Source organism: Condylura cristata, unplaced genomic scaffold, assembly GCF_000260355.1.
Source record: "Condylura cristata isolate star-nosed mole 26May11 unplaced genomic scaffold, ConCri1.0 scaffold00006, whole genome shotgun sequence".
Taxonomy (NCBI): domain Eukaryota; kingdom Metazoa; phylum Chordata; class Mammalia; order Eulipotyphla; family Talpidae; genus Condylura; species Condylura cristata.
This window is the reverse complement of record NW_004567107.1, coordinates 39114582-39140221: the sequence shown is the minus strand read 5'-3', so window position 1 is coordinate 39140221 and position 25640 is coordinate 39114582. Positions and strand designations below refer to the sequence as shown.

General features: G+C 40.4%; 1 protein-coding gene across 1 annotated transcript in view; it reads left to right on the top strand.

Moving 5' to 3' along the window:
• Positions 1 to 25640, top strand: part of PGM5 (phosphoglucomutase 5) — a 153643-nt gene that overhangs the window by 118879 nt on the left and 9124 nt on the right. Inside the window, exon 10 of the mRNA XM_004677619.2 lies at positions 8059 to 8193. Coding sequence (XP_004677676.1) covers positions 8059 to 8193 — 135 coding nt within the window. The remainder of the gene's footprint in view (positions 1 to 8058; positions 8194 to 25640) is intronic.

Below are 25640 nucleotides of genomic sequence, written 5' to 3'. Positions count from 1 at the left end.
GCTCACGCTTGCAGCTGACTCGATGACTTAAACAAAGAAAAATGGACAGTTCTAGGTGACTTTCTTCATGGAGAAAAATGTCTATCCAATCCAAATCTGCTTTATAAGCTGTATGTTTTCTTTATAAAATATGGTTCAGATGTTTCACAGCAATGTTTTCACCTTGAAGCTTTCCAGATAAATCGTTGGGATTTCCTGTGGGAGGTAACATCTGAGCTAGGCGCACAGTTTCCCTCTTCCAAGCCTTCCCTGTCTCCAGGTTCACATGTCTGGTGTGGCCAACTGACATGCGACATTATACCAGATTTCAGGGCCATATGCTGTTTTCCTCTGGAATTCCTCCCAGCCGGTATTTGACTAGGTCAGACACTGCCAAATAACTGTTGGTAATGTACAGTTCCTCCTTCCCTGCCTGGCTGCAACATGTCCTGTTGTCTCCAAATGAACATCTGGCAGCTCTGCGTGTATTTAGCAACTTGGAGATTTCCCTGCATTGATTTATACAGGACTCAAATAAATAAATAAATAACAGAAAAAAAGAAAAGAAAAGAAATACAACATTCATTTATCAACCATTTATCAGATACCTACTCTCCATAAATAAGTTGCCAATTTGGGGAGCCCTACAAAAGATTGTATTTCACATGAGAAGCAATGTAGGACATCAGCAGGTTTATGCATGTCACCCTAAAATTCTAAGTCTGGAAGCAGAAGACCTGGAGTGAAGTTCTGGCTCTTCCATTTACTAGATGTGCTACCTTGGGCAAACTATTAAACTTCCTGACCTAGATGACTGTACAGTCCTTTTGTCAGGACCTGATGGATCTAAATTGACCAACTTGGAAAATATATTTTATTGCCAAAGAAGACTGTTCAGATGGAGCTATAGAGACAATAAGTGATAACATTTAGCAGTGATTAAGTGGTGATTTCAGAGGGCATGTCAAAGTTCTTAAAATAAAATCAAACATAATTGTCCCTAATCTAAAATAAATATGGGCCTTTGCGCCACAAACCATCACCATTCAGGCTTTATGTAGCAGACTTTTGCAAAATCTGGAAGGCTGAATGGCCTAGAACATAGCACCATTTTCATCAGAAGATTAGCATAAGAATATTATTTATATTATCTGGTGATTTATAGTTCTTTTCAAAGATTGATTAATCCTTGCATACAGAACTGGGCTATAGGCCAGCGGTGCAAGGGTGGTGAGAGGATTCACCAGAGACAGAGTGGGGAGCAAAACAAGCAGATGTACTGAAATACACTGCTGAGGGGAGCAGAGAGCGAGTCAGGAGAGGTCTGCCATGCCATGTGGTCACCTTCCTGGCCAGGGATGGCTGCAGTCTCTGTGATAGCTTCAGAGTACTGCACTTTAACCCATACTCCACCAGGGAGGGCCTGTGATTTATCATTTTAAAAGAACTTTTTACATACATTTTCTGATCTGATAATGCTCACTATAACCCAGTAAGCCAAGCTGTATTACTTCTCACAGGATTCTAGCTTGACTTTCCCCGTTGTTATTCCTGTATCACTTCCAAACTCCCTCTCCATAGCAGTAAACCAAAAGGAGGGCAAGAATGGAGGTGGTGGTGGTGGTGGGGGGGAGGAATAACAACTACAGTGATAACTAGAATTGGATTGAAGAATTCCTGTGTGGAAATACCTGCAGGGGAATGTAATCCTACATAGGCCTTCAACAATATTTCTACATTAGAACAAAGCTAAGGTGGGCAAAGCCCCACCATCATCTCTGAAGAATACAACTATGGGCCTCAAAGGGAAGGAAAATGCTAGGCAGGCAATGAATTAAACTTAAAAAAGATTTATTTATGCATACAGAACTGGAGTACAGGCCAGAGCTGCAGGGGGTGAGAGTCTTCACCAGAGACAGAGTGAGAAGCAGAACAGGCAGATGGATGAAGTACATTGCTGGTGGAAACAGCAGGCAAGACAGGAGAGGTTCTGCTGGGCCATGTGGATCACCTCTGGGTAAAGGGATTGAATTCACACTGAAGTGGCTGCGGCCAGCTAGCAGTGCTGCGCTAGCCCGCTGCACCACCAGGGAGAGCCCTGAAGTTAAAGTTTTGATATCCCCACCCTATCATTAACTTTACCTTCTTTGAGCTTGTGACTGCTGGGTCAGTGTTGGTATTCTGTATAGCTTACAGTTAGAGCTGCTGTGGCTGTAGTGGTATCCTGAACCCTTCAGTATTGCTTCAAGGATTCTTTAGAAGATTGTGCTAAAAACAATTAGTGTCAGATTGTTCAAAAGAAATGCTTCTAATGGTTCTGCTGCTGCTGGAAAGCCACTAAGAGGAGGCTTTCAGGATTCAAAAACAAGATGTTTTGCTAACCCCTGTGTTATGATCCTCCTGAGGCCCCAGGTCAGTGTAGTATATACCTGAAACCTTAGATATTAAAGGAATCTTAAGGCTTACAGTAGTATATAGTTCAGCAGCTTGATATGTGAGATAGGTGACTCCAAAAAAAGGTGACTACATGGTTTCCATGTTTGGCTAAAAAATAGAATCGTCTGGAGATGCCCAAGTGACACCTCATTCAAATGCAATCATATGTCTGGGGTAAGAGCCAGGCACCACTGTTTTTTAAAACCCCAAAGATGAATCCACTGGCAAAGTTTGCCATTAATGGGCTAATGACTTGTACAAAGTCACACATCTCAGGACAGGAACATACCCTCATTCAACTACACTGTTTTTAGCCAAAATCAGTGCTTTCCATCAGGATGAAGGATGACTAGAGACAGTAGAGCAACTGCCATAATGATGATGTGCCAGGTGATTTCTATATATCATATCTTGTACAACTGCCCTTCACAGTGACTGTGTTAGCCTGAGTTTGTCAGTATAAACTGTGCTAAAAACAGTTAGTGTCAGATAGTTAGTGTTGGGAATATGAGTATGCTTTCATTTGACCTGTAAGTCTTTGTTTAATATGGAAGGATGTCATCCTGCAGTACTAGTCTGGTTATTGAGTATGCAGTGACATTTGTTCAATAAATGTTTATGGATGTCCTGCTCTTATCACCAGACTGTGTGGATAAATGTTGAACAAGGAATATATGACTTTGCCCCCACAGAACTTACCAGCTAAAGGCCCAAAGACCTAATTCAGCAATTCCAACATTTTAGGGTTGAGGTTGTGATGGAAACTTACTTTATTCACTTGCACTGGTTCTTATTTCTCCAAGAGGATTTATAGCAATAAAAACCCACATAATGAAGTTGTTAGATTATAAGTAAGAAACAGAAATCGAGACTAGGGAAAATATAAATAAGAATACAGAGTCCAAAACAGAAGAAAAAAATCTATAGTTATGCAAGTCGTAATGATCCACTTGGGCTGAACATCAAATTTGGCATTATCTGTCCTGGCAGCCATATTGAAAAGGGAAATATGGTTGGTTATAAAGTACTTTGCCAGGGCCCTCCCTGGTGGCGCAGTGGGTTAAAGCACTGCACTAAGAAGCTTAAACCACTCTGCATGAGTTCGATCCCCGCCTGCCCCGGAGGAGATCCACATGGCATGGCAGACCTCTCCTGAGCCACCCGCTGCTCCCCTCAGCAGTATACTTCGTCGATCTGCCTGTTCTGCTCCCCACTCTGTCCTTGGTGAATTCTCTCATCCTCCGCATCTCTGGCCTGTACTCCAGTTCTGTGTGAATAAATAAATAAATCTTTAAAAAAAAAAAAAAAGTACTTTGCCAGAGAGACAAAAAAAAAAAGAAAGAAAACACAAACAAAACAAAACAAAATACTGATTCCTCAGAAAAGGAAAAGTTTTCCTAACACTTGGCTCTTGAGGAAATACCTTCTGTGAAGTTTCATGTAATCTCCAACAGGATTTCTATATGAACGCAAACATTCATTACAAGACAGTGCCTCGAAAATTCTGCAATAAAAGGAAATAAATCTAAAAGCAATTTAATAAATTCATTTCTGTCAGGGGTTAGCAGTCAGAGGTAAGTTGACTTTGACCAAATATATGTCCATATGAATATGTGACTAGAAGTTGGAATACCTGGGAAATAGGATATTCCATATCTCACTGGCATCTTGATATGGATATACTTCCTATTTATCTGAGGTAGGATCTGGTAATTGTTTATACCGTGGGCAGTGAACATTTTCTATAAAGGAGGTAATAGAATGTTAGGCCATTCAGCTCTACAGTCGGAGCACAAAAGTAGCTATGGACAATACAGAAGTGCAGGGGCATGGCCATGTTCCAATAAAATGTGATTTATAAAACAGGAGATAGTTCAAATTTAGCCAGCAAATCACATGCCATCAACACTGGTTTAACCCAAAAGAAAAAAGAAAGCAAAATATACTGTTGCTATTCTTCTGTTGGAATTATGGAATGTTCAGAAACTTGGCAAGTCTTGCTTGATGGTGACTCTGGTCTTATAATTTAATGGACTGTATGCAGTAGTGCGTGCCAGAGACAACACGACACATGTTCAAACAAGTTATTTTTTTTAAAAAAGATTTATTTTATTTATTTATGCATATAAGAGCTGGGGTGTAGGCTGCAGGTAGGGGTCGGAGGTGAGAGGATTCACCCAAGACAGAGTGGGAAGCAGAACAGGTGGATTGACTGAAATACACTGCTGAGGGGAGAAGCGAGCGAGACAGGAGAGGTCTGCTGTAACAAGTGGGTCACCTCCCTGGCTGGGGACTGAACTCATGATACAGTGACTTGCAATAGCTTCATAGTGCTGTGCCTATGTAACCCCCTTGTGACACCAGGGAGGGCCCCTGGGTTGCAAATTCTTAAGTTCATTGGGAGAACACACAAATCCCAGTGCTATCCAATACAATTGTTCACACAAAGTGACATTAAATTTGGAGTTGTTGCAGCACAAACTAGTCTGGGTCTAAAATGTGTATTTCCCTGTGGAGAAGGAATATTGCATGGGGTTCTTCACCTGGAGCTCTCACAAAGTAACTTGGATTCTCTATTGCGATCTCATGATCAGTTCCTGAGGCAAAAGAGATGTTGGATTATTTCCAGTAGGCTGATGTATGCTATTCACTCCTTTGTCATCTTTTCAAGTACAAAATCTATTCCAGGCTACCAGATGTGGATTCTAACCAATCTTGTATGAGTACAGCTAAAATATAGCTACCCTCAGGAAAACACGCACACACACACACACACACGCACCATTTCACTGCTAAAAGGCTTCGTTATGAGTAGATAACACATGTTGAGAGTTTGTTATATCCTGAATTCTTAATGTCTTCCAATGGCCATAAACTAATCTGGAATGTTAATTGTGTAATAGTTGCTGCCTAAAAGGATTGAGTCTGAGAGATGATCACAGGGGGTGGCCCAAGTCACTTGCAATTTGCAGCAACAGGTGGTTTAGGACTTGAGGCTTAGCGATTGCTTTAACCAGTGTGTGGCCAGCCCTCAGTGCTGAGCAATGACCTATATTTGTGTATTCAAAAGAGTTTGTAAAAATATGGCTTTAAATGTAATCGTGGATCTGTTGGGGGCTTCACTGTCACTTTGAACATAATTTTGCTGCACGGTATTTTCTATATGGATAGTGAGGGATTGCTCCATTGACTATCTGGAGGTTTAGCACTCACTTCTCTAGCAGCACAAGGTAATTGAGAAAATACTTGCAGTTCATTGTAATACAATGACATGAACTAATCCAGGTTTAAGGAGAGCATATCTCCATATACCCAGGATGTCACCCAGCAGGTTCCCTAAAGGCTGCTCTGAAATGTTTGTCCCATGAATGAATCCTGCATAATATCATCCTGTTTGTATAGTTAGCACCATAGAGCAATAGGTTGCCAGGAGGGTAATAGCCCTTTTGGTTTCACAAATTGTGGCAGTATTGAACCACTTCAAAAGAGACTCTGACTTTTCTTTTCGAATTAGAACAGAATAGGTCTACAACATGTAAAAGGCAGAAAACCACTTAGAAGGAATCATAGTGCCACTGAAACATAACACCAGACATATCACCAAATAGCAGTGGAGGTAAGAGACAGGTAGTCAGGTTTATATAAAAAGTGTGATATATTTTTAATCATGGCTTAGTCTTATAAGTAAGTCTCAGGACATGAAATTTTTCTTTTCTTTTACTATCATCCTTATTATTTTTTCTGTTTAAAATTATGTTTGTTTAGTTAATACTGATTTACAACACTGTATTTTTTCCAGGGGGTTAGGTTCACACCTTTATCAATGTGTGTTCCCCCACTGCCGCTACCACCAAAGCACCAATAATCTTCTACCATAGTCCATTGAGCCCCCATCACCCTTTAACTCCCACAAACTCCTCTTTTGGTAGCCTCAATTCTGCTGTCAGATCTCTAGAATTGGTTTTGGTTTGTTTTGTCTGTCCCTTTGTTTGTTTTATATTCCACATAAATGAAATCATTCTTTATTTTCTTTTTCCTCAGATTTACTTTGCATAATACCCTTCAATTACATCCATGTTGTTGCAAATGCAGGATTTCATCATTTTTTATAGCTAAGTAGTATTGCACTATGTATATGTATCAGATCTTCTTAATCCATTCAGCTCTTAGGCATTTAGGTTGTTTTCATAACTTGGCTATTATAAATAGTTCTGCAATAAACAAAGGAGTGCATATATCCTCTTTTATTGGGAATTGTATTCTTCAGCGAGATATTTAGGAGTGGAAATGGTGGGTTGGATAGATCTAATTTTAAAATTTGAGAAACCTCCATATTGTTTTGCATGGGGGCTGGACCAGTCTCAAATCACACACTTTTTCCTCCTCATCTATACCAGACTTTGTTGTTTATGGTCTTTTTGATATGGCATATTCTTACATGTGAGTCAGTATCTCATTGTGGTTTTATTTGAAGATGAGCATTTTTTCATTTGTTTATTGGCCATCTATATGTACACTTTGGAGAAGAATCTATAGCTCTTTTGCCTATATCTTGGTTAGGTATTTGTTTTCTTTTTGTTAAGTTGTATGATTTATTGGTATGTTTTGAATACATATATCTTGTTGGAGATACGATGTACAAAATTTTTCTCTTCGTTAGGCTATCTATTTTGAGACCTGAGAAGTTTCCAGAACACATTTCTTAGGGAAAATATCTGATGTCTAAGTTGTCTGAGACTTCTACATTTTCAGAAGTCACAAATGACCAGACATAGTATTTTTTTCCCTCCTATTTCCTCTGGTCCCTGAAAATATGCTTGTTTATAACAATGGCTTTATCAGTTGTCTTAGGAAAACAAATTTCCTTTAACAACACTCACAATATGATCTGTTAGTCATATTTATAAAATTTCTCTGCCACTCATGAGAAAAGATATATAAAAAGTAGAGACTATCTGAGCCAACAACAATTTAATACTCAGCAGCACAGCTCTGCCGCCAACCCACCCTCGTGGCCAAGTCTTATAAGTGAGGAGGAAGGAGAGAGCCAAAAGAAAGAGGGTGTACACAGGCCCCCGAGAGCCCAGCTGAGATTCCCAGCCTGAGCACTTCACTGCAGGGTTTCCATTGCCACCAAAGGAATTTTGGTAGGAGGAAAGGAACAGTGAGAAGATGAACTTAAAACAAAACCTAACATCTCCTGGGAGTAGCCTTAACATGGCTAATTTTTCTTACTGCAGTAGATAAATTGCTTATCCCCCTCTTCATCCAGCAGGTGTGTAAGGGACAAACTTGGACACTAGGGACCCTAAGTAGCTTTCATCCTTATTTTCTCTACCTGTTTTTGATTCCTACATCATGGGATTAAGGGAATTTGAGCATCTGTTTGTAGTTTTGCTCCTAACCCTCCCATGATTTTAACCACAAGGCAATAGAAATAGAATTAAGAGGTAAATGAAAGATGCTTAAGAAGCTTCTATCAATAGCTTCACCTTGCTGTCCTACTGGCTGTCAAGTGAAGACTTTAAGTTGTCATGATCCCAAATGTCATATAGGAATACACTGATCCCCAAAGGAGGTATTGATACGTGTACCTGTGTGTTTATTTGTTCACTGATCTATTCTGGATGTTTTTGGTCCCAGGGCCTGAGGATCATTTTCTCAGATATGTCACGGCTCATCTTCCGGCTCAGTTCCTCCAGCGGCGTGCGAGCCACCATCAGACTGTATGCAGAGAGCTATGAGAGGGACCCCAGCGGTCACGACCAGGAGCCCCAGGTACCAAACCACAGCTGTACTCTGGTTCTGTGTGTGTCGTTGCTCCTGAAAAATTTAAGGCACACCTGTGAGGGTTAGGTGGGGGTGATTTTGCTTTCTGTATTATCTCCAACCAAAGAACAAACTTAGAAGAGCTCCAAACAAGTTTAATTCCTTTATTGGAGTATTTGAAACAACAAAAAATTGCTTTCTAGAATTTAGACTAGCACTTCCCAGATGACTTGCCTTTCTTGAATGTTTGTTAATTGGGGTGATACCTAAAAGAAACCCCTTGTATGGATAAGTTAAGGAAGTTACCACTTAGAATCAAACTGCCCAAGCTCTGCAGAGCCATGATTATGCTCATGTAAATTCTGAATTCTAATTTGAAAAGCTGTTGGTTTAACCATGGTTTTGAGGTGTCAATACAGACATTATTCTTGGATTCCTCTCTTAGATTGCACAAAATTCACCTTGAGAAGAGGGGCTGGCCTGAGTTTAATGCTAAGGGGACATGCCAACTATTTTTGGCAAAGCTCCATGATGTTTTCTACAACAGAACTAATTAAGAATTCCCTTAGAAAAATCATAAATATCACAGACATGAGCATCTCCATTCCCTATATTCATTAAAGCTCCAGACAGCACTGATTCATTCTGGGAGGGATCACAATAACTTAATGTTGGGCCAACCAGCCACACTGCTGGTCACCCTGCTGCCCCTTTGGTCTTTCCTTCAGTCTGGATTTTAAAGCAGAGTCCTTTATGAGATGATTCCTTGAGATGAAAGCATTGGTTCCATCTGCAGTGCTTCTTTTATGCAGAAATAGAGAGTCAAGGAAAATTCATTGCTTTTCATGCTAGAGTTGCTCAGCGTTTTCAGTTAGGATTTGTCCTAACTGTGTCCCAGATGGGATCAGATACCATTCTTTAATAGTAGTGTGTGCGTGTGTGTGTGTGTGTCTTTCATATTTTTCCAAGTCTAGGAATTTGATTAAAATGATGCCATAAACCCTTATACCAGAACTGTAATCAAAAGGTCTGTTCAGAGTAAATCATCCTAGATGAGGAAGGCTAGGGAAGCTGAGAGTTGTTCTTACAATCGCCTGGATGGAGAAAGAGCAGAACATAAAGTGCTTGGCCCTTCCCTGTCCAGTGACCACAGAGTATCCATGTTGGGTGGGCCATGCTCTACCAACATCATTTGTAAGTGCATGCGTTTTACCCAGGATAGTACTACATCGTGCAAGAATTGGAGGTTTCCCCTCTCTTTCTATATGAAATGCTTCTGTCCTATGCTGGGAAGCAAGATAAAAGCAAAGGCCTGAAGTTCCAGAGCTATGTACAAAGCAAGAAATGACATTCCTGGCCTCACCAAATCTGACTCACTGACTCAAGGCAGTTATTTTCCTCAACGTTCTCTTCCCTGTTTGCATGGAACGAATGCTTATGATCTTTACTTTTTTTTATTTACCAAATGGGATTGATAATTTTTATCTGTACTGGTGCATGATGCCCAGGCCATGAGACATGTGTGAAAGCAGTCCTACCCATGTATGAGTCTCTCTCAGATCTGGTCCACAAAAGCAGAGTAGCATCCTTATTTTTTTTTTTTTAGAGGTTTATTTTTGCATACAGAACTGGGGTACAGGCCAGAGGCTCAGGGGCGGTGAGAGGCTTCACCAGAGACAGAGTGGGGAACAGAACAGGCAGATCGACGAAGTACACTGCTGAGGGGAGCAGTGGGCGGGTCAGGAGAGGTCTGCCACGCCATGTGGTCACCTCCAGGGCAGGCGGGAATCGAACTCATGTGGAAGCGGCTTTAGATTCTCAGTGCTGTGCTTTAACCCGCTGCGCCACAAGGGAGGGCTGCATCCTTATTTTTTTGAGGCTTCCTTGAAGCTGAAAGCTCCCATGGGCCCACTTCTGGAGGGTTTGTTTAGTGTTATACTTCATTCTGTGGGTAAAGAAAATAAAGGTGCTTGTTTAAATCACCTTTGCTGTGTACTTTCCAGCCTGTTGGATTGAGGAGCTTGCTGTTTTGTATGGTTAGGGAAATCCTTCCCTGATACTCTTCTAATGACTGACATGACTTCCCTTGCCAATCATAAACAAGGGCTTACCTCAGACCTGGTTAGTTGAGTTGCAGAGTATTTAGCATATGAGTTTATAAAAGTTTTATATTAACATGGAACTCCTTATTGAAATATGATCATTGACTCACAAATATACACTCCTAATGCATGATACATTTAAGCCAAGATATAACTGAGAGTAAGATTTTAAAAGTTTTATATATATATAGATCCCTGAGAAAAGAGAAGAAGGTTCTCTCAGCACATCTTCATGTGGGCTTGTATGTTTGACCACTTGGGATCTCTTTAAAATACTGCTTTCCATCTTTTTCAAGATCTCTAGAGGGAAAAACCTTTGGGTAATTTTTAAAAGAGACCAAAGAAAAGGCACTCTCCTTAAAGTGTTAGTGTTATTCTTGATCCAGGCACAGCAGAAAAATACCAGCTTGTATTGCTTTCTCAGCTGCAGAGAGAGCGCATCTTCCACGATTTTAGCTTCTGAATGGCAATCCAGAAAACAGAGAACAAATATACATCCTCTCCCCACCCCCTATGCACTCGGAAACTAGTTTATGGGGCTCTCTAATTTGCTGAGATTCTATGAATGACCTTATCTGAATTTAGTAAGTATTTAAAAATATTTTACCCACCCTAAAGTAATATCGTTTACATTCTGGTAGATGGACTAGAAATTTCCCTGCTACTGGTTTGTCACCCATCATCTGACAGTTTTACTTTGCACATGGATAAATTCTTTTCCAGCCATTTTAAACATTTGTGAACCCAGCACGATTTAAATTCTCACCCTGTGTTGCGGCTTGGAAGTGTTCCTCACTGACCTAGTGATGTGACTGGGAAAACTTGGGATCCAATCTGTAGATACACAGCCTCTACTTCCACTTAGAGAGTTTCCATTTGGTTCTTTCTGTATTTTCACATCTGTACATGTTTCCACTTGGGCCCCTACATGTTATGCTATTTGTTTTAAGTTGATGTAAAATAATTTCTTACCTACATCAAGAACTATTTTTTAAAAATTCTATCCATATGTCCCTTGGAATTAGTGGTGAGGGGAGTAAGGAGATGGAGAAGACCCTAACAAGATGAGAAGGTGCTGGCCTCATCTTCTGTCTGTGTCCTTGATGAATCAGAAAGGAAAGCTTCCAAGAGCTGTTTCTGGTTTTTTAAATACAAGATTATTTTAATTTTATTGGCAATGTGTAGACCTTCATAAAGCCTTCAAACCAGCTGGTAACAATTTGGAAAAAAGGATGAACCAAAAGGATTGACATTCACAGGTAACCAGAAACAGTCCAATTGTTTCCATTTTCTTTCCCACCAAATTTAATAGCAGGGCTGCTAAATTAACCTTTTATTCCCTTCTTTTCTTGTGCCTTTAAGTCTGAGGGTGGAGTAACTAATGAACAATAAAAGATACAAAAGGAAAGGAAGAAGTTTTGTTAAGGACTGGATACTCACAGACCAGACTGACAATCGGTCTGTGGCTAATCACCAAGTGGTTCTCATACTTTAATCACAGAAAAACCACACCCCCTCCTACCCCAAACCTGGAGAGAGCCTGGCTTCCTTCATCCTTCCTTCTAGTTGAGGGAATTTTCATATTTCTGATAAGTTACACCTAGAATGCTTTCTTTCTCTTTCTGGCTTATCTCACTCAGCATGATCTTTTCCAGCTCCATCCAAGTTGCTGCAAAAGACATGTGTTTCTCTTTTTTGGTTGCTGAGTAATATTCCATTGCACCTAGAATGCTTTAAGGACTGATTAAACTCTAGGCATCTCACTCTATTGGATTCATCTGTCAAATCAAAGGCTGTCATTTTGTTCTACTCTTCTCATTATGACTTTATAATCCAAAAATATACAGAAGCACTTTATATTACATGGGGGGAATGTGTAATGTATCATCTCAGTAGAGTGAAAAATGAGACTAATAATAATTATGTTGGGACTGTCTCCAGTAAACCACGACTGGTTGGTTCCTCTAATTATACACCTTTACCCTTTCCTAGATGTGCACACTTCTTAAAGACAATTTCTTCAAGAACTGGCAATATAAACTTAGAGGTATAGAGGAAATATGCCAGGAGTGAAGAGTTCGATCAGTGGTTCTAAATAGGACTGCCCAGTTGAATCACTGGGAGGCTTGGTAAAAGTGCCACGCTGGGCCCCACACCCAGAGTGGCTGCCGTAATTGTTCTCAGGAATTCACCAATTTAAACATCTTGCCAGATGGTTCCATTGGACGAGTGCCTCTTGAACATTAATGTTTATATAATTCCCTGGGGGGGAGTCTTCTTAAACTGAAGATTTTGTTTGTTTAAGATCTTTGTATTCAGTAATTACAGGCTATGAGAAAAATGTGTTCCAATGATATGTTACAATACCCCATACCAGCTTTGATGTTCCTGATTATATATCTTTGTTATTTTTTAATTTTTTATTTACACACACACACACATTGGTCTTCATTTGTACATTTTTTTTTCATCTCAGTTGTAATCCCCATGGACTTCCCAGCACCACTTCACCCATATGCCATCACCATAGTCCCTTGTGTTCTTCTCATCCCAGTTTTGATCTTGTTCCTCTCTCCTCTCCTGCAAAATGTCTCTGTTTTATAGCTGTTAGTTGATGTCTTTTTTACTTTATTCAATATATAGATATATAAATTATATATATATATACACACACACACACACACACACACACATATACATATATATATTCCTGATCTCTTATGCTCCTGTTATGAGTAAAACCATCTGGCATGTTTCTTTTTCTTTCTGGCTTATTTCACTAAGTGTGATCCTTTCCAGTTCCATCCATGTTGCTGCAAATGGCATGAGTTTATCTTTTTTGATTGCTAAGTAATATTCTACTGTATATGTATATACCACATCTTCTTGATCCAGTCATCTATTTTTGGGCATTTGGGTTAATTCCATATCTTCCCTATTGTAATAGAGCAGCAATAAACATAGGGGTGCAGGTGTCCTTTTGAGTTACTGTTTTTGTGTCCTTTGGGTAGATACCTAGGAGTGAAATTGCTAGATCCATTTTCAGCAGTTCAACTGAAGATTTGACTCAGATCTGAGAATCTGCATTTCTAATAAGCTCCCAGGTAAAACTGTGCTGATGCAGGAGCCACACTTTGAATAGCAAGAGTTAGTTGAATGGTGAAGTTCACAGGGCAGACCTGGAAAAGCTGTCAAGCTGTAGAATGAACAGCACCTGTTTTTAGTGCCCTTGAGTGCTGGGCTGCTGTCGATGTCTGTCTCTGGCTGGCTATCCAGGTCCACATGAATGTCATACGGCCATCTCCAACGTGACCTGTGTAAAATCGAACAGTTGCTACTCTCTCCCTATACTGCCTCTTCCCCAACCTCCCCCCCAAAAAAAACCAAACCCTTTAATGTCATTATCATCTCAGTAAGTGGCCTTCCATCCTTCCAACTGGTTTGTTAGAAAAAAAAAAATCTATGATTCGTTTTGACACTTTTTCTTTCTCTAATCCCCACATCTAATACCAAATACTAAAAAAGTGTCCTCAAATCATAGCGAGACACTAACCTGGTCTCACCGCCTGTACCATTTCCACATGGGGTCAGGTATTGTTTGCTCTCTTATATAGATCTTCGCAGTGTCTCCTACCTGGGCTTGTTCCATTCCTGCCTCCACCTAGTCTCAGCATCACAAGCCCCATTCAACCATACCTGAGTTTACTATACTTATCTACTATCTGTAGGCCCCTAGATTTAACTTCAGAATTAAGGCTGTATTCAGAGGAACCAACCAGATTCTATCACCAATGGCAATGATTTAATCAGTCATTTCTATGTAATGAAACTTCCATAGAATTCCTAAACAATAGAATCCAGAGAGCTTCTTAGTACCTCAAGGTGCTAAGAGGGTAACATCTCCAGAGAATTGTTTCCTTGCCCATACCCTATTTCACATAACAAACAGAATGATTTTTTTGAAAGCATGTTTACATAGGCTCATTGCCTTGCCAAATCATGCAGTAGGACCCCACCTCACTCACAAAAGAGCCAAAACTCTTGATCCAAGCCTGAAACTCCCTAATGGAAATGGTTCCTTCTTTCTCTGACCCTATCTATCTCTTGTCCTTGTTCTCTTTCCATTCTAGCCATTGAGCTGTGAACATACCAAGAATTCTCTGCCGATTAACATTTACAGTGGCTGTTCTGTCTCCCTGGAACACTATTCCCTCTAGTGTCTGCATGGCTTCTCCCCTCAGGGATGTATTAATAGCCATATATATATATATTTTTTTTTTTTAATGAGGAAATGCTTCACTTTTCTTCTCTCTTCAGAATTTAATCTGTATTGCTGCAATTTGGAAATATCAGGAGGCTGGAGTAGAGAGTATAGAAAAGAAGCATGTAGTTAATAGGTTGGGATGTAAATGCTTTGGCTGAGTTAAAGAGCTGGCTCATTTTGCATGGAAGAGAGGCATGACCTAGAGATCTTCAGGAATTTAAGGAATAATATGATGCAGAGAAAGACGACCAGCTGTTCTCCATAACTAATGAATATGTAATTTGAGGAAATAAATTCAAGCTGAACTGGAAAGGATTCAGGTTGACTCTTAGAACATTTTCTCAATTCTGAGGTCTTCTGTCTAATTAAGATGACTGGGATGTTTTTTGTGTTTTGTGTTTTTCTAGAAGTCTCTATCACTGCAAATGTTCAAGTAAGTTTTAAATGTCAGCAAGGGTGGAGATGATGGCTTGAGATAATTTCTCAGTGTATTCTTGAAACTTAAAACTTATTATTTTTTTGAAAAATAAATTAGTATGTTCTGGTCAGGGCATTAGATTTCCCTCTAGTGGCATAGAAAGGAATTTAGTACAGCTCAGTTTTTACAAATCAGTCACTTGGAGCTGAATGAAACTTGAGAAAGAAGCAAAGGTACCAAGGTTTTCTATATTTCTACTTATTTAAATAATGCACCTCCTGTGGGGGAAACAGTATGAGCATTTCGTATTACTCACATATTGACATCCATGCTCTGAATCTGGTATGGATTGTTTTCTCTGGAACCGAGACTTTTTCCTGGGACAGTCATGCGACAGTGTGTGCAGACCTCCCGGGGATGGGATTTGATCAGGTATTGCCAAAGGGCCTTCACAGTTCAGGATTGTTAAGAGTCTGACAACAACAGGGCTTTCCCTATGCTGCTTTTGTGATTAGAACTCCCTTCTAAGTACTGAGTGCATGCTGGCTTGACACAGGGAACAACCCTATACACACACACCATGGACAATCTAGAACTTGAGGGAAAGTCTATATTGATGACAATTGATTACCACTACCATCCACTTACGTCAATCCGCGGACAATACCCCTGTTTGTGTATATAGAACAGAGAACCTGTAACAACATGCAAATCTTATAATGATATCTGGATGTTGGCAGTTTATCCTAAGAGCATTGTGGCCATAAGAAGCAAAAGAGCTCAAAGTTTTTCCATGACCCTGGCATTGGGGAAATTTTGGATTACAGTTTGGACACCTTCAGCCTGGGGAAAAACATATTTCCACTTCCACCTCCCCTTATGCAGTTCAAAATAAAACTTAATGTAAGGAGATCTTACAAGGTTTTTATTTTTTTTCCACCCCGTTTATTTTGGTGTCCGTTTTGCTGTATCTAAAACACATGCTTACCAAGTTATTGGTTAACCTGGCCCTGTTGAGAGCCACAAATCAAAATCTTGCTGGATCCTGTTTACTCAGCCTGAAAAGGGAGCATGAATGAATTTGCTTTGGTCACACAAGTACAGAGGGTTACTGGTCATGAGATGAATGGGTCTGACTAGCTGTGGCCAGCACAATCTGACTTTCCCAGCACCCTCTGTGCCCCAGCACAGCACAACCATGTTTCCATGCCTCTTGGCAGAAAGCTCTTCAAACCTCATGGACTGGCAGTGGTTCGGGCTCCCTTTGAAGCAGTGCGCTTCCTTGGTGGGTAGTAAATCATTGGCTTGGCTCATAAATGAGCGCGCATCTTGCCAAATGAATACTGATGGTGAGTCTGGGGTGGGCTGTGACTGCCAGTGGCACTGGACTAGTATCATACATTCAAGCAGCAGCATGAGGAGGAGGCCCACGGCCTGGGCTCCCCTTCAGGGACACGATTTATTCCTGTAAGGAACACAAGATCCTAGCAGGAAGGGAGGAATGTAGCTGTTTTAACTCTCCTGTCTGTTCTTGGCTGATGTTAAGTTTGAAACCCTAATCCCAGAATGAGAAACACTGCTCATGGTGCAGGTGAGGGAGTTTTCCATCCTTTGTTTTGCCTCCCAGGAATGCTGGGAGATGTGTCAAACTCTGGGAGAGCAGAATTTAGATGCTGGAATGCATAGACCTTAGGCAGGAGGAAAAGCAATAAATGGTTATGAAAATCTTGTTTTATATATATATATATATATATATATATATATATATATATTGGTTTTATTTCTGAGCTTTTTTGTGTGTCAGTAGACGTCATGATGTGAGGCATTGTTTGGTAGGCTGGGGGCCTGTGTTCTCCAAACTTAATGGGTGTTAGATGAGGCTGTATTGTCACATGATTTAAGGTCAGTGAGGCTAACAGATTAAGAGATGATTTACATTGGAAAGATAGCTGGTTCTTCACATTTCCAAGACAAGTGAGCATGATACAACATGCAGGCCCACATACTGAAACCCCAGCGTTGGTTATAAGGTAGGGGGAGAGACAGGCAGGAACTTTTCAATGGCCCTGGGAAGGAATGGGCACAGCAGGGTATGCAGGCTTAGGATTGGCTAGGTGGAATAACATTAGTGCATTTTAGGGCACAGACTGTCCCTAATTGCCTAGTACCTGCCCTGAGATGATTGGGGCACAGACCTGGTAGACCAGAGTGAGACTCTTGTAACAGCCCACTAAAGGAGGTGGTTGGGGCTTGGACTTTGCGTTGGTCAGTCTGCATGTGAAAGCTCTGCTCCTGGGGGAGCTGTTTGTTATCTCAAGAAATTAGCCAACCCTTCTGTCAGCAAGATTCTAAGATGCAAAGCATCATAATGAGATATGACAAGAACAGTTACTTTCTTAGGTGGATAAAATTTTTTGGGGCACCAAGATTTTGTTCTGTTATATACTCTCAAGTCTGAATAGTCTAATGTTGCAAGCCTGGGCTCTGGAATCATATGTCTTTGGACTTGAGCTGAGTTTTGCCATTCTACAGCTCTGTAATCGTGGGTAACAGTCGCTCTATGTGTCAGCTACTTTATCAGCCAGATGGGGTGCATGAAAGTGCTCAGTAAATGTCAGCGGTCAGTAGTACTCTTGTTCTTGTCCTTATTTTTATCTTTAATAACAATGTCAGCCCAACTTCTCATCACATGAAGAACAAAGAATCTTGACTATTCAGCAGTTTGTTTTATGATGAAATTCATCATCTGCTGTCCTTCCATTATATTCTCCAAGGGCCTACTGGAGCTATGGTAGCCAACCCAAGAGAATCCGCAGCTTCTAAAGAGCTCAGCCTTTTAAGGGGGTGGCCAAGGCACTTGTGACCTGGTGTTTTTGTTGTACCAGACTGTACTGAAAGATATAATAAAGGACGTTGGGATTTCCTACCTGTCTCTCATTCTGCTCTTCTTCTCTGACTCCTCCCATCTGTTAGGTCCCTTACCTGTGGAGCAAATGTGCAGCCCTCCTGGCTTGAAGTAAGAGACACTGAGTTGGGGGTTTTCACTATTCCAGTTTTATCCAGGAATATATGCAGTTGACCGGGTGTTCCAGTTTATTTGCTAGAGAGAAAAGGTTAAAAAACTAGGGCAGGTATGAGAGGAAGGGGGAGGCTCATCGAAAAGAAAATTTCTGCAGTCTCTTTCCTACTGCTGAATCGTGTGTGTGTGACTTCAAAGTGTAAAGCATAAAAGCTAGTCTCATGGAATAGGTGTTAGCAGGTCTTTTCTGCATTGGACCAGATTCTAAATACCTTAGGCATTGCTAGCTGTGGTCTTTCACTGGGGCTGCTGACACAGACTAGGTATCTTAAACAAAGACATGTTTGGTCTCAGTCTTGGAGGCTGGATGTTCAAGATCAAGGTGTTGGCAGGCTTCGTTCTATCTAAGGGCCATGGAGAAGGAGAATGCTCTGTCCCAGGGATCTCTCTTTGGTTTGTAGGCAGCTGGCTTCTCCCTGTGTTGTGCCTGTGTGTATGTTCCCTGTGTATGTGCCTGGGTCCAAATTCCCCTTCTTGTAAGGACACGCCCATCATATTCAAGCAGGGCGTACCCTAATGGCCTCGGTTTAATTTGATTACCTCTATAAAGACCCTGCCTCCAAATAGCATCCCATGCTGAGATTTTGGGAGTTGGGACTTTAACATAGGGTTTGGGGTGCACAGTTCAATCAGAATAACAATCATATGGTTTAAGATGCAACTTCTCAACTGCCCATGTAGCACAAAAGCAGCCACAGGTAATGCAGAAAGGAATTAGTGAATGTATTTATGAGCAATAAAATTTGGGTTTCATATCACTTTCATGTTCACAACAATACTCTTGAGGGTTTTTTTTTTTTTTTTTCCTCAGCCATTTAAAAACTTAAAAACTACCGTTAGTTCACAGGTTACATAAAACCAGGTGGGTGGGCCAGATTTGCCCAGAGTACAAGTGTTTGGATTCCGTAAAGGTTTTGAAGACTATATAATTTTAGATTACATTCAGTGAAGCATACACCACAATGAATTTTGTAAAACAATAGGTTACGAAAGTTAAAAATTTTATCTGTATGCATATATATATATATATGTCCATGAATTAAATTTTTAGACAAAAATGTCAAATATCTTTGGAAATATTTGAACTTGGTCTTCTGACATTCAACTCCCCAGCTTCTGATTGCAACACAACAATGTCTTAGGGCTTGATTGTATGAAAGAAAAAATGTCTTAGAGCTTGTTTGTATTTATGAAGTTGAATTCCTCTTTCAGGTGTTTAGTTTCTTGGAGGAGGGCTCCTTTTTTTTTTTTTTTTCTATTTAAAGCAATTACTTACAAATGAAATTCAGTTGAGCAGCACTCTATGAACTAAGAAGAGAAAGAAAATATTAAGAAAAGGCAAAAACATTCAGGAAGAGCTCGTGCAAAAAAATGGAATGAAAAAAAGGGGAGAGGACCCTGAAGAATAGTTCAAATGTTCAGGAAGTGTGTGACATGTCAGCCATGGCAGAAACCCTATGCACCCTACGTTGTATTCTGGGGTGAAGGGACCTGCCGGGAGTTGGGAATAGGGCACCACTGCATTTAAAGCACCTTACCAGTGATCCTGAAGCACACTCTCCAAGGGAGCCCCTCAGCCCTCAGCTAGCATTGAGTCTACTTGTTGCTTTTTGCTCCTCAGGAACTACAGTTAGGTTGGTCAGTGTGATATCCAACAAAAGCTAAAATATTTTGATGATTTACTAGGATTTCCCAGCATACATGTTAAACTGTCTTTGACAATATGGCCATTTCTACAATAGCCAATCAAAGTGCTCGCAGCAATTTATATTCACGTAATGTTTTACAGTCTGGTATTGCTCAGGATTTGTCATCATTGTGAAGACATACACCGTGCTCTTAATGGACAAGGTCCAATAAAAATAGCGATATAATTTTTACTGTTTCTGATAGCAACTTAAATTCTTGCCCAATGGGCAGGCCTTGGACCAGCTGCACTAGCATGACCTGTTGCTTCTTAGAAATGTGCACCCCAGACCTGCTAAATCAGACTTGGCATTTTCACCAGCTTCCGCGATGACCTGTGTACACATCCAAGCTTCAGTGGGCTGGCCATGATGACCTCGGGGTCCTTATATCTCCCTCTGCTTAGCAGAGTTGACTTTCCCTCCAGAGCAGCTGAATTCCTCTGATGCCCAACCACCCAGGAGCATTTGTAGCATGACTGACTGTTGCTACTCCCTCCTCCTTCTGGAAAACTAAAATGGGTGGAAAATTACCCAAATGTCCCAAGACCTTGGAAGACCTAGCTCTTCTTCCCAGAACATTTAACCAAAAGAGAAACAATGCACTCAACTCCATAGCACATCTCCATAGAAACCTTAACTCAATATCAACACCCCAGCATGTAGACTGTGTTTTCTTCACACAATTATACTAGTCAAACTGACAGATTCAAAATAACCTGTGAACGAAGTAAAGAAAGTTTTAATTGGATTTTGCCAGGACATGAAGACTTGCTAAAACTGGGTAGACAGTCTAGCAGCACTTCAGTTACTAGGAATAGGTGAATTACTTAAGAGTTAAGGGTTATATGGCAGCTGCCTCTTAAAGGCAAAGTCCACAGAAGAATATGTTCTTTTGATGAATGTATTTGACGAATGTGGAAAACACTGTCATTGCACTCATAAAATGTATATTAACAGTCCATAAATTCTACTCATAATCTTTATCTTGTGGGGAAGAATCTCTCTCTGAGAATAGGACTCTTTTCTATCTTTTTAATGCCTGGAGTCAATGATTCACCTGTGGTGCTGCTTTGCCATGGACTCTTGGAAGCCTCCCAGAAGAAGTTCTCTTTCTTTCCACTTTGCTTTTGCTGTTTCTGCTCAGTCCTTGCTAATTAACTGCTTTAGAAACAGACATGGCCTTTGGGCACATGTTCCAAAGGCTTGATGCCTGCACCTTCTGTTTCCAGTATTGTCTTATCTAGCAGCAACCTGACTGCATTCCCTCCAGCTGGTGGCTGGCTGGACAAGGCCTCCTCACAGATACTGCAGAAGACCAGCTGGCGACCCTGGAGCTGGGGACTTCTCATGTAGACAGAAAGATCTCAATCTGGTTCAATGACTGTCTTTTTCTCCAAGAGCTCAGAACACTTCTAATAATCATTTTCTGCAGTCTGACCCTACATCAGGAAAGGTAATAACAGCTTCATTTATAGGTAAAGGAAGCAACAGCCAGAAGAGTTATTATCTCTATCAAAGGTCAGCTTGTTGGGGCTAGGATGTTGGTCTACTCACTTTTACCTTACTATTTGTAGCAAGCTAGTTTCCTGCTTCAAGAAGAACAATGACAAAGTATCTTGAGCATGCGTCATCCTGTATTGGGGTAAGGTGGAATACTAGAGCTTAGGGTATGTCCCATCTTTTTTTTTTTTTTTTAAGATTTATTTATTTATGCATGCAAGAGCTGGGGTGCAGGCCAGAGGTGGATGTGTTGAGAGATTTCACCAGAGACAGAGTAGGGAGCAGAACAGGCTGACTGACTGAAATACACGGACGAGGTGAGTAGCAGGCAAGACAGGACAGGTCTGCTGTGCCATCTGGTGCAGTTTCCCTGGCCAGGGATCAAACTTGCGCTGCATTGGCCGCAGGTTGCTTCATAGCACTGAGACTTAATCCCTTGCGTCACCAGGGAGGTCCCTATTCTATCTAATTCTCACCACAGTATGTTATGACAGGTACTTACACATCCTTATTTCACAATTGAGAAAACATTGACCCTGGAATTTCAAATAACTTACCATTCCTAAGTAGTATAGCTAACATTTGAATCTACACTCTGGCCCCACAGACTATGCTCATAACTAGGTGCCCTCAAAACATATGGGGGTAGTCACCTATTTATGAGAAATAGAGCAATGGCTCTTGAGGCGTATGATTCCAGAGTACTGGCAACTGAAGTCTCTTTCAGCCTTCCCACTCCCTTAAATATCCTCAAATCATTTTCAAGAGGACAGCCCTCTCCTAGAAGGCTATATCCTCTAGAAGCAGGAGAATGTCATAATTTTACCAGTAACTGGTTAGATCAAGTGGACTGTGGGTAGCAGTTGTGGGAACAGCTGAGAAATGATTAACTTTTCCCTTGGAAAAGCAGTACCACCACCCTGAAGTGGGCTCACCATGGGTGGAGCTGGGTACCCACCATCTAGCCACTGAAGACCCCTGCACAGGCCTTGGCAGTTCCTCAGGGGAGTGACAGGGTGCTGAAGAGCTCACCCTCCAGGCCTGCACACCCCAGAGGACTCCCTGCTGAAATGCTCCTGTGGTCTTAGCATCTCTGCTCTGTGGCTTCCTCCCCACAGCTGCTTTGTCAGCTCTTGAGAGTGCAGAGTTGAAAGGAGACAGTTCCTGGGTTATAACCCTGTGCTTTCATCATGGCCACATTGAGAATTTAAATCTCAGGGCAGAGGGGCCAAAGAGGATCTCACTTCCCAAAAGTGTTCTGAGCACCTCATGCAAATCTGTGCCACCCCTCCACCTTACACTCTTCAAGCTCCTCATGGTAAGAACCTCTATTTCAGAAAGAGAAAACTTCAACTAGAATGGCCTGGATCTCCAGATACTGAATTGTATAGATAGAATGTATGTGTGTTAATATTAAGATCATGTCTCTGTCTGTGCTCCATTATTGCTTGTTCAGCAGTGACAAATTGAGATGCCACCAAGACAGACAGTAGATCCAGAAGTAGATCCTAGACAGGAGAACATGGAAGGGACTATCACACTCGTCTCTCTCCAAGTGCTGCATAAGCCCAAAGTTGCCAGCTTTTCTAGATTTTTAGAAATCTGAATTTTTATGTGTAATTTCAATTTTTAAAATTGGGCAGAAAAAGAATTACTGAAAATACCAAAACAAAACCCAGTGTGAAAAATGTTTCTAGTAGTGGTAAACTAGGAGATTCAAATAACCTTCCCCCTGAAAGTAAAACAAAAGCTCAAAAAATATATAAAGGCAACTATTAAAAGCATCAGCAATCAATGACCTAGTAAGATTTAAAAAAGATAATTTAAAGAAGTTGCTCAGGGAAATAAGTCAGGGCTCTTTGTATCCTGGAACATTTGCCTATCCAAGAGCTGAGCTAAAAGCAACTGCTTTTCTTGAACTACATAAGACAGGTGCAGGTCCAGGCAGAAAACTTGGTCTGTTACAGCCACTCTCACCCAAAGAGCAACCAGAGGAGGCAGCTGTAAGCCAGCAGACCTGTGTGGTGGGTGAAATGGCTGAAGGAAAAATGACTAGACTTAAAAACTCACCAAAGACAGAGATCCCAACATAAAAACCCTTGTTTTAGATTATGAACCCAAAGAAAGCTTTCCAAAGGTTCAACATGGTATAAGTAGGGGTATAAGTCCAAGGCTCTCAACTCCTCAGAGCTCTCACAGAGAAAGAGGTCGCCAAAAATATACTAGCAATAACCTAGTTCTCAAGTTATTTCCACAAGTAAGTCTTCAAGCAAAATGCCCAGCAAACAATACAATAGTATAGGCGCTTGAAAGAGACTTGCCAGAGTCAACAGAAAGAGAATAGGAAGTGAAAAGATATGCAGTGTAGAGTGACAGCATCTCACATCATTTAATTGAAATCTCAGAAGAAAAGAGGAAAGGCTGAGTTATAGGTGAAAACTGAAAAGGTAATAGCTGATGATTTCCCCGACCAATGAAGGAAATCAAGTTACTGGTTCTAGCACAGGAGAAATACATAGCAATAATTGTTTATCTATAGACCCATCAGACTTAAACTGAAGAAAATTTAGATCGAAGAAATTGTTTGCTTATTACCTAATTGTCCCATAGCAACACAAAACTAAAGTACTGAAATAAAACAACTGACCATTTCAAAACTATTTTTGTAAAATGAAAGAAAAAAGGACATTTTTAGGCAAACAAAAACTAAGAGAATGGGCTACCAGCAGACCTACAAGTTACTACCTTATTAATATTATTATTTAGGAAAATTATCTACAGAGAACCTCAATGATGCTTCAAGGAATAAAAATCAGAGGAAAGCTAAGAAAGGGACTGGTTTAAATGAAAATTGGTTCGTAAAATATATTTTAATGCTTTGGGGTACTGAAAATATATGTCATATTAATATTAGAGAACTAAAATCTACAACCACCTTAGCTATAAGTAACATGAGGGTAAAAGTTGTTATGATTTGCTAAAATCCTTGGAAACCTTGAAGAAAAGCAAAGCTACATATCATCCCTAGACTTTGATAGGTCAAGGATTCATGTTGGTACAAATAGCAGAAAAAGATATAACTTCCAATCTAACAGAGGAAAGCAGAATTACTTTTAAAAAGTCAGTCCAAGAAAGAAAAACAGGTGGATTAAATGAAAGGCATACAGTAGATTTAAGGACAAATATATTCATTATTCTTTAAAAGTTGATAAACCAAATGCTGCAGGGAAAAGACAAATGCTAGATTTTCTAAAAAGATAAGTGTTAGCTCATTACAACAGACATATCTTAAATGTAAAAATGTTTTAAAAATTAAAAACGAGAAAAAGTATATAAAAATAATAGCCAAAAATCTTGCACTGTTCATTTCAAATAAGGTCAAAAGTATTGCTAAAGATACAGGGGCTCCTCAAAATGATAGAGGTTTAATTCTACCAGGGAAAATCTAAAAATTTTAAATTCATACAGCAAAAGTTGACAGAACTGTAGGGAGAAATAGAGAAATCTTCAGTAGTTTGGGCACATTATAACACTACTCTTAGTAATTCTTAAAAGAATTAGGTACAAAAAATAACATTATAGATTATTTGAATAATGTAGTTAATTTGCCTGACTTAATGGACATGTATAGATACTACACCAAGCAATATCAACATACAAATTATTTGCATACCACAGGGAGCTGTGTAAAGATTAAGTATGTACTAGTGAGTGAATGATACAGAATATTAGAACAAGGATAAATTTGTTAGAAAATAAGAACAAAGTGGATTCAACAAAACATCTGAGAACATGTCACATTTATGATGAAAATTCTGTAAACAGGAAACAGTGAAAAGTGTTTTAATCTCATCAAGAGCATTGCTCAAGAAAAATCTTGAGCCCTCTCTCTTGGCACAAGGTTTGTTAAGTCTGAGCACTATGAAGCAATCCATAGCCACTGCAGCACAAGTTTGATCCCCTGGCCAGAGAGGTGACCCACAAGGCACAACAGACATCTCCTGTCTCACCTGCTGTTCCCCTCAGCACTGTATTTCAGCCAGTCTGCTTGTTCTTCTCTCACTCTGTCCCCACTCTGTTTTGGGTGAACCCTCTCACCCCAACACCTCTCTCTGACCCACACACCAGCCCTTGTATGCTTAAATAAATCTTTTTTTTTAAAAGAAAAATATTGGACAGAGGCTACATGTGCCAACTGTACTTCTTGCTAGCTAGAGGGAACACTTTGATGATTCATTTAGAACTCCAGTATGCACTTCCCTCTGATTGCTGTATTTCACAGTTCTTAAAAAAGTAATTCCTGGTCCTCCCTGGTGGCGCAGTGGGTTAAAGCACAGCACTGAGAATCTAAAGCCGCTTCTGCATGAGTTCGATTCCCGCCTGCCCAGGAGGTGACCACATGGCG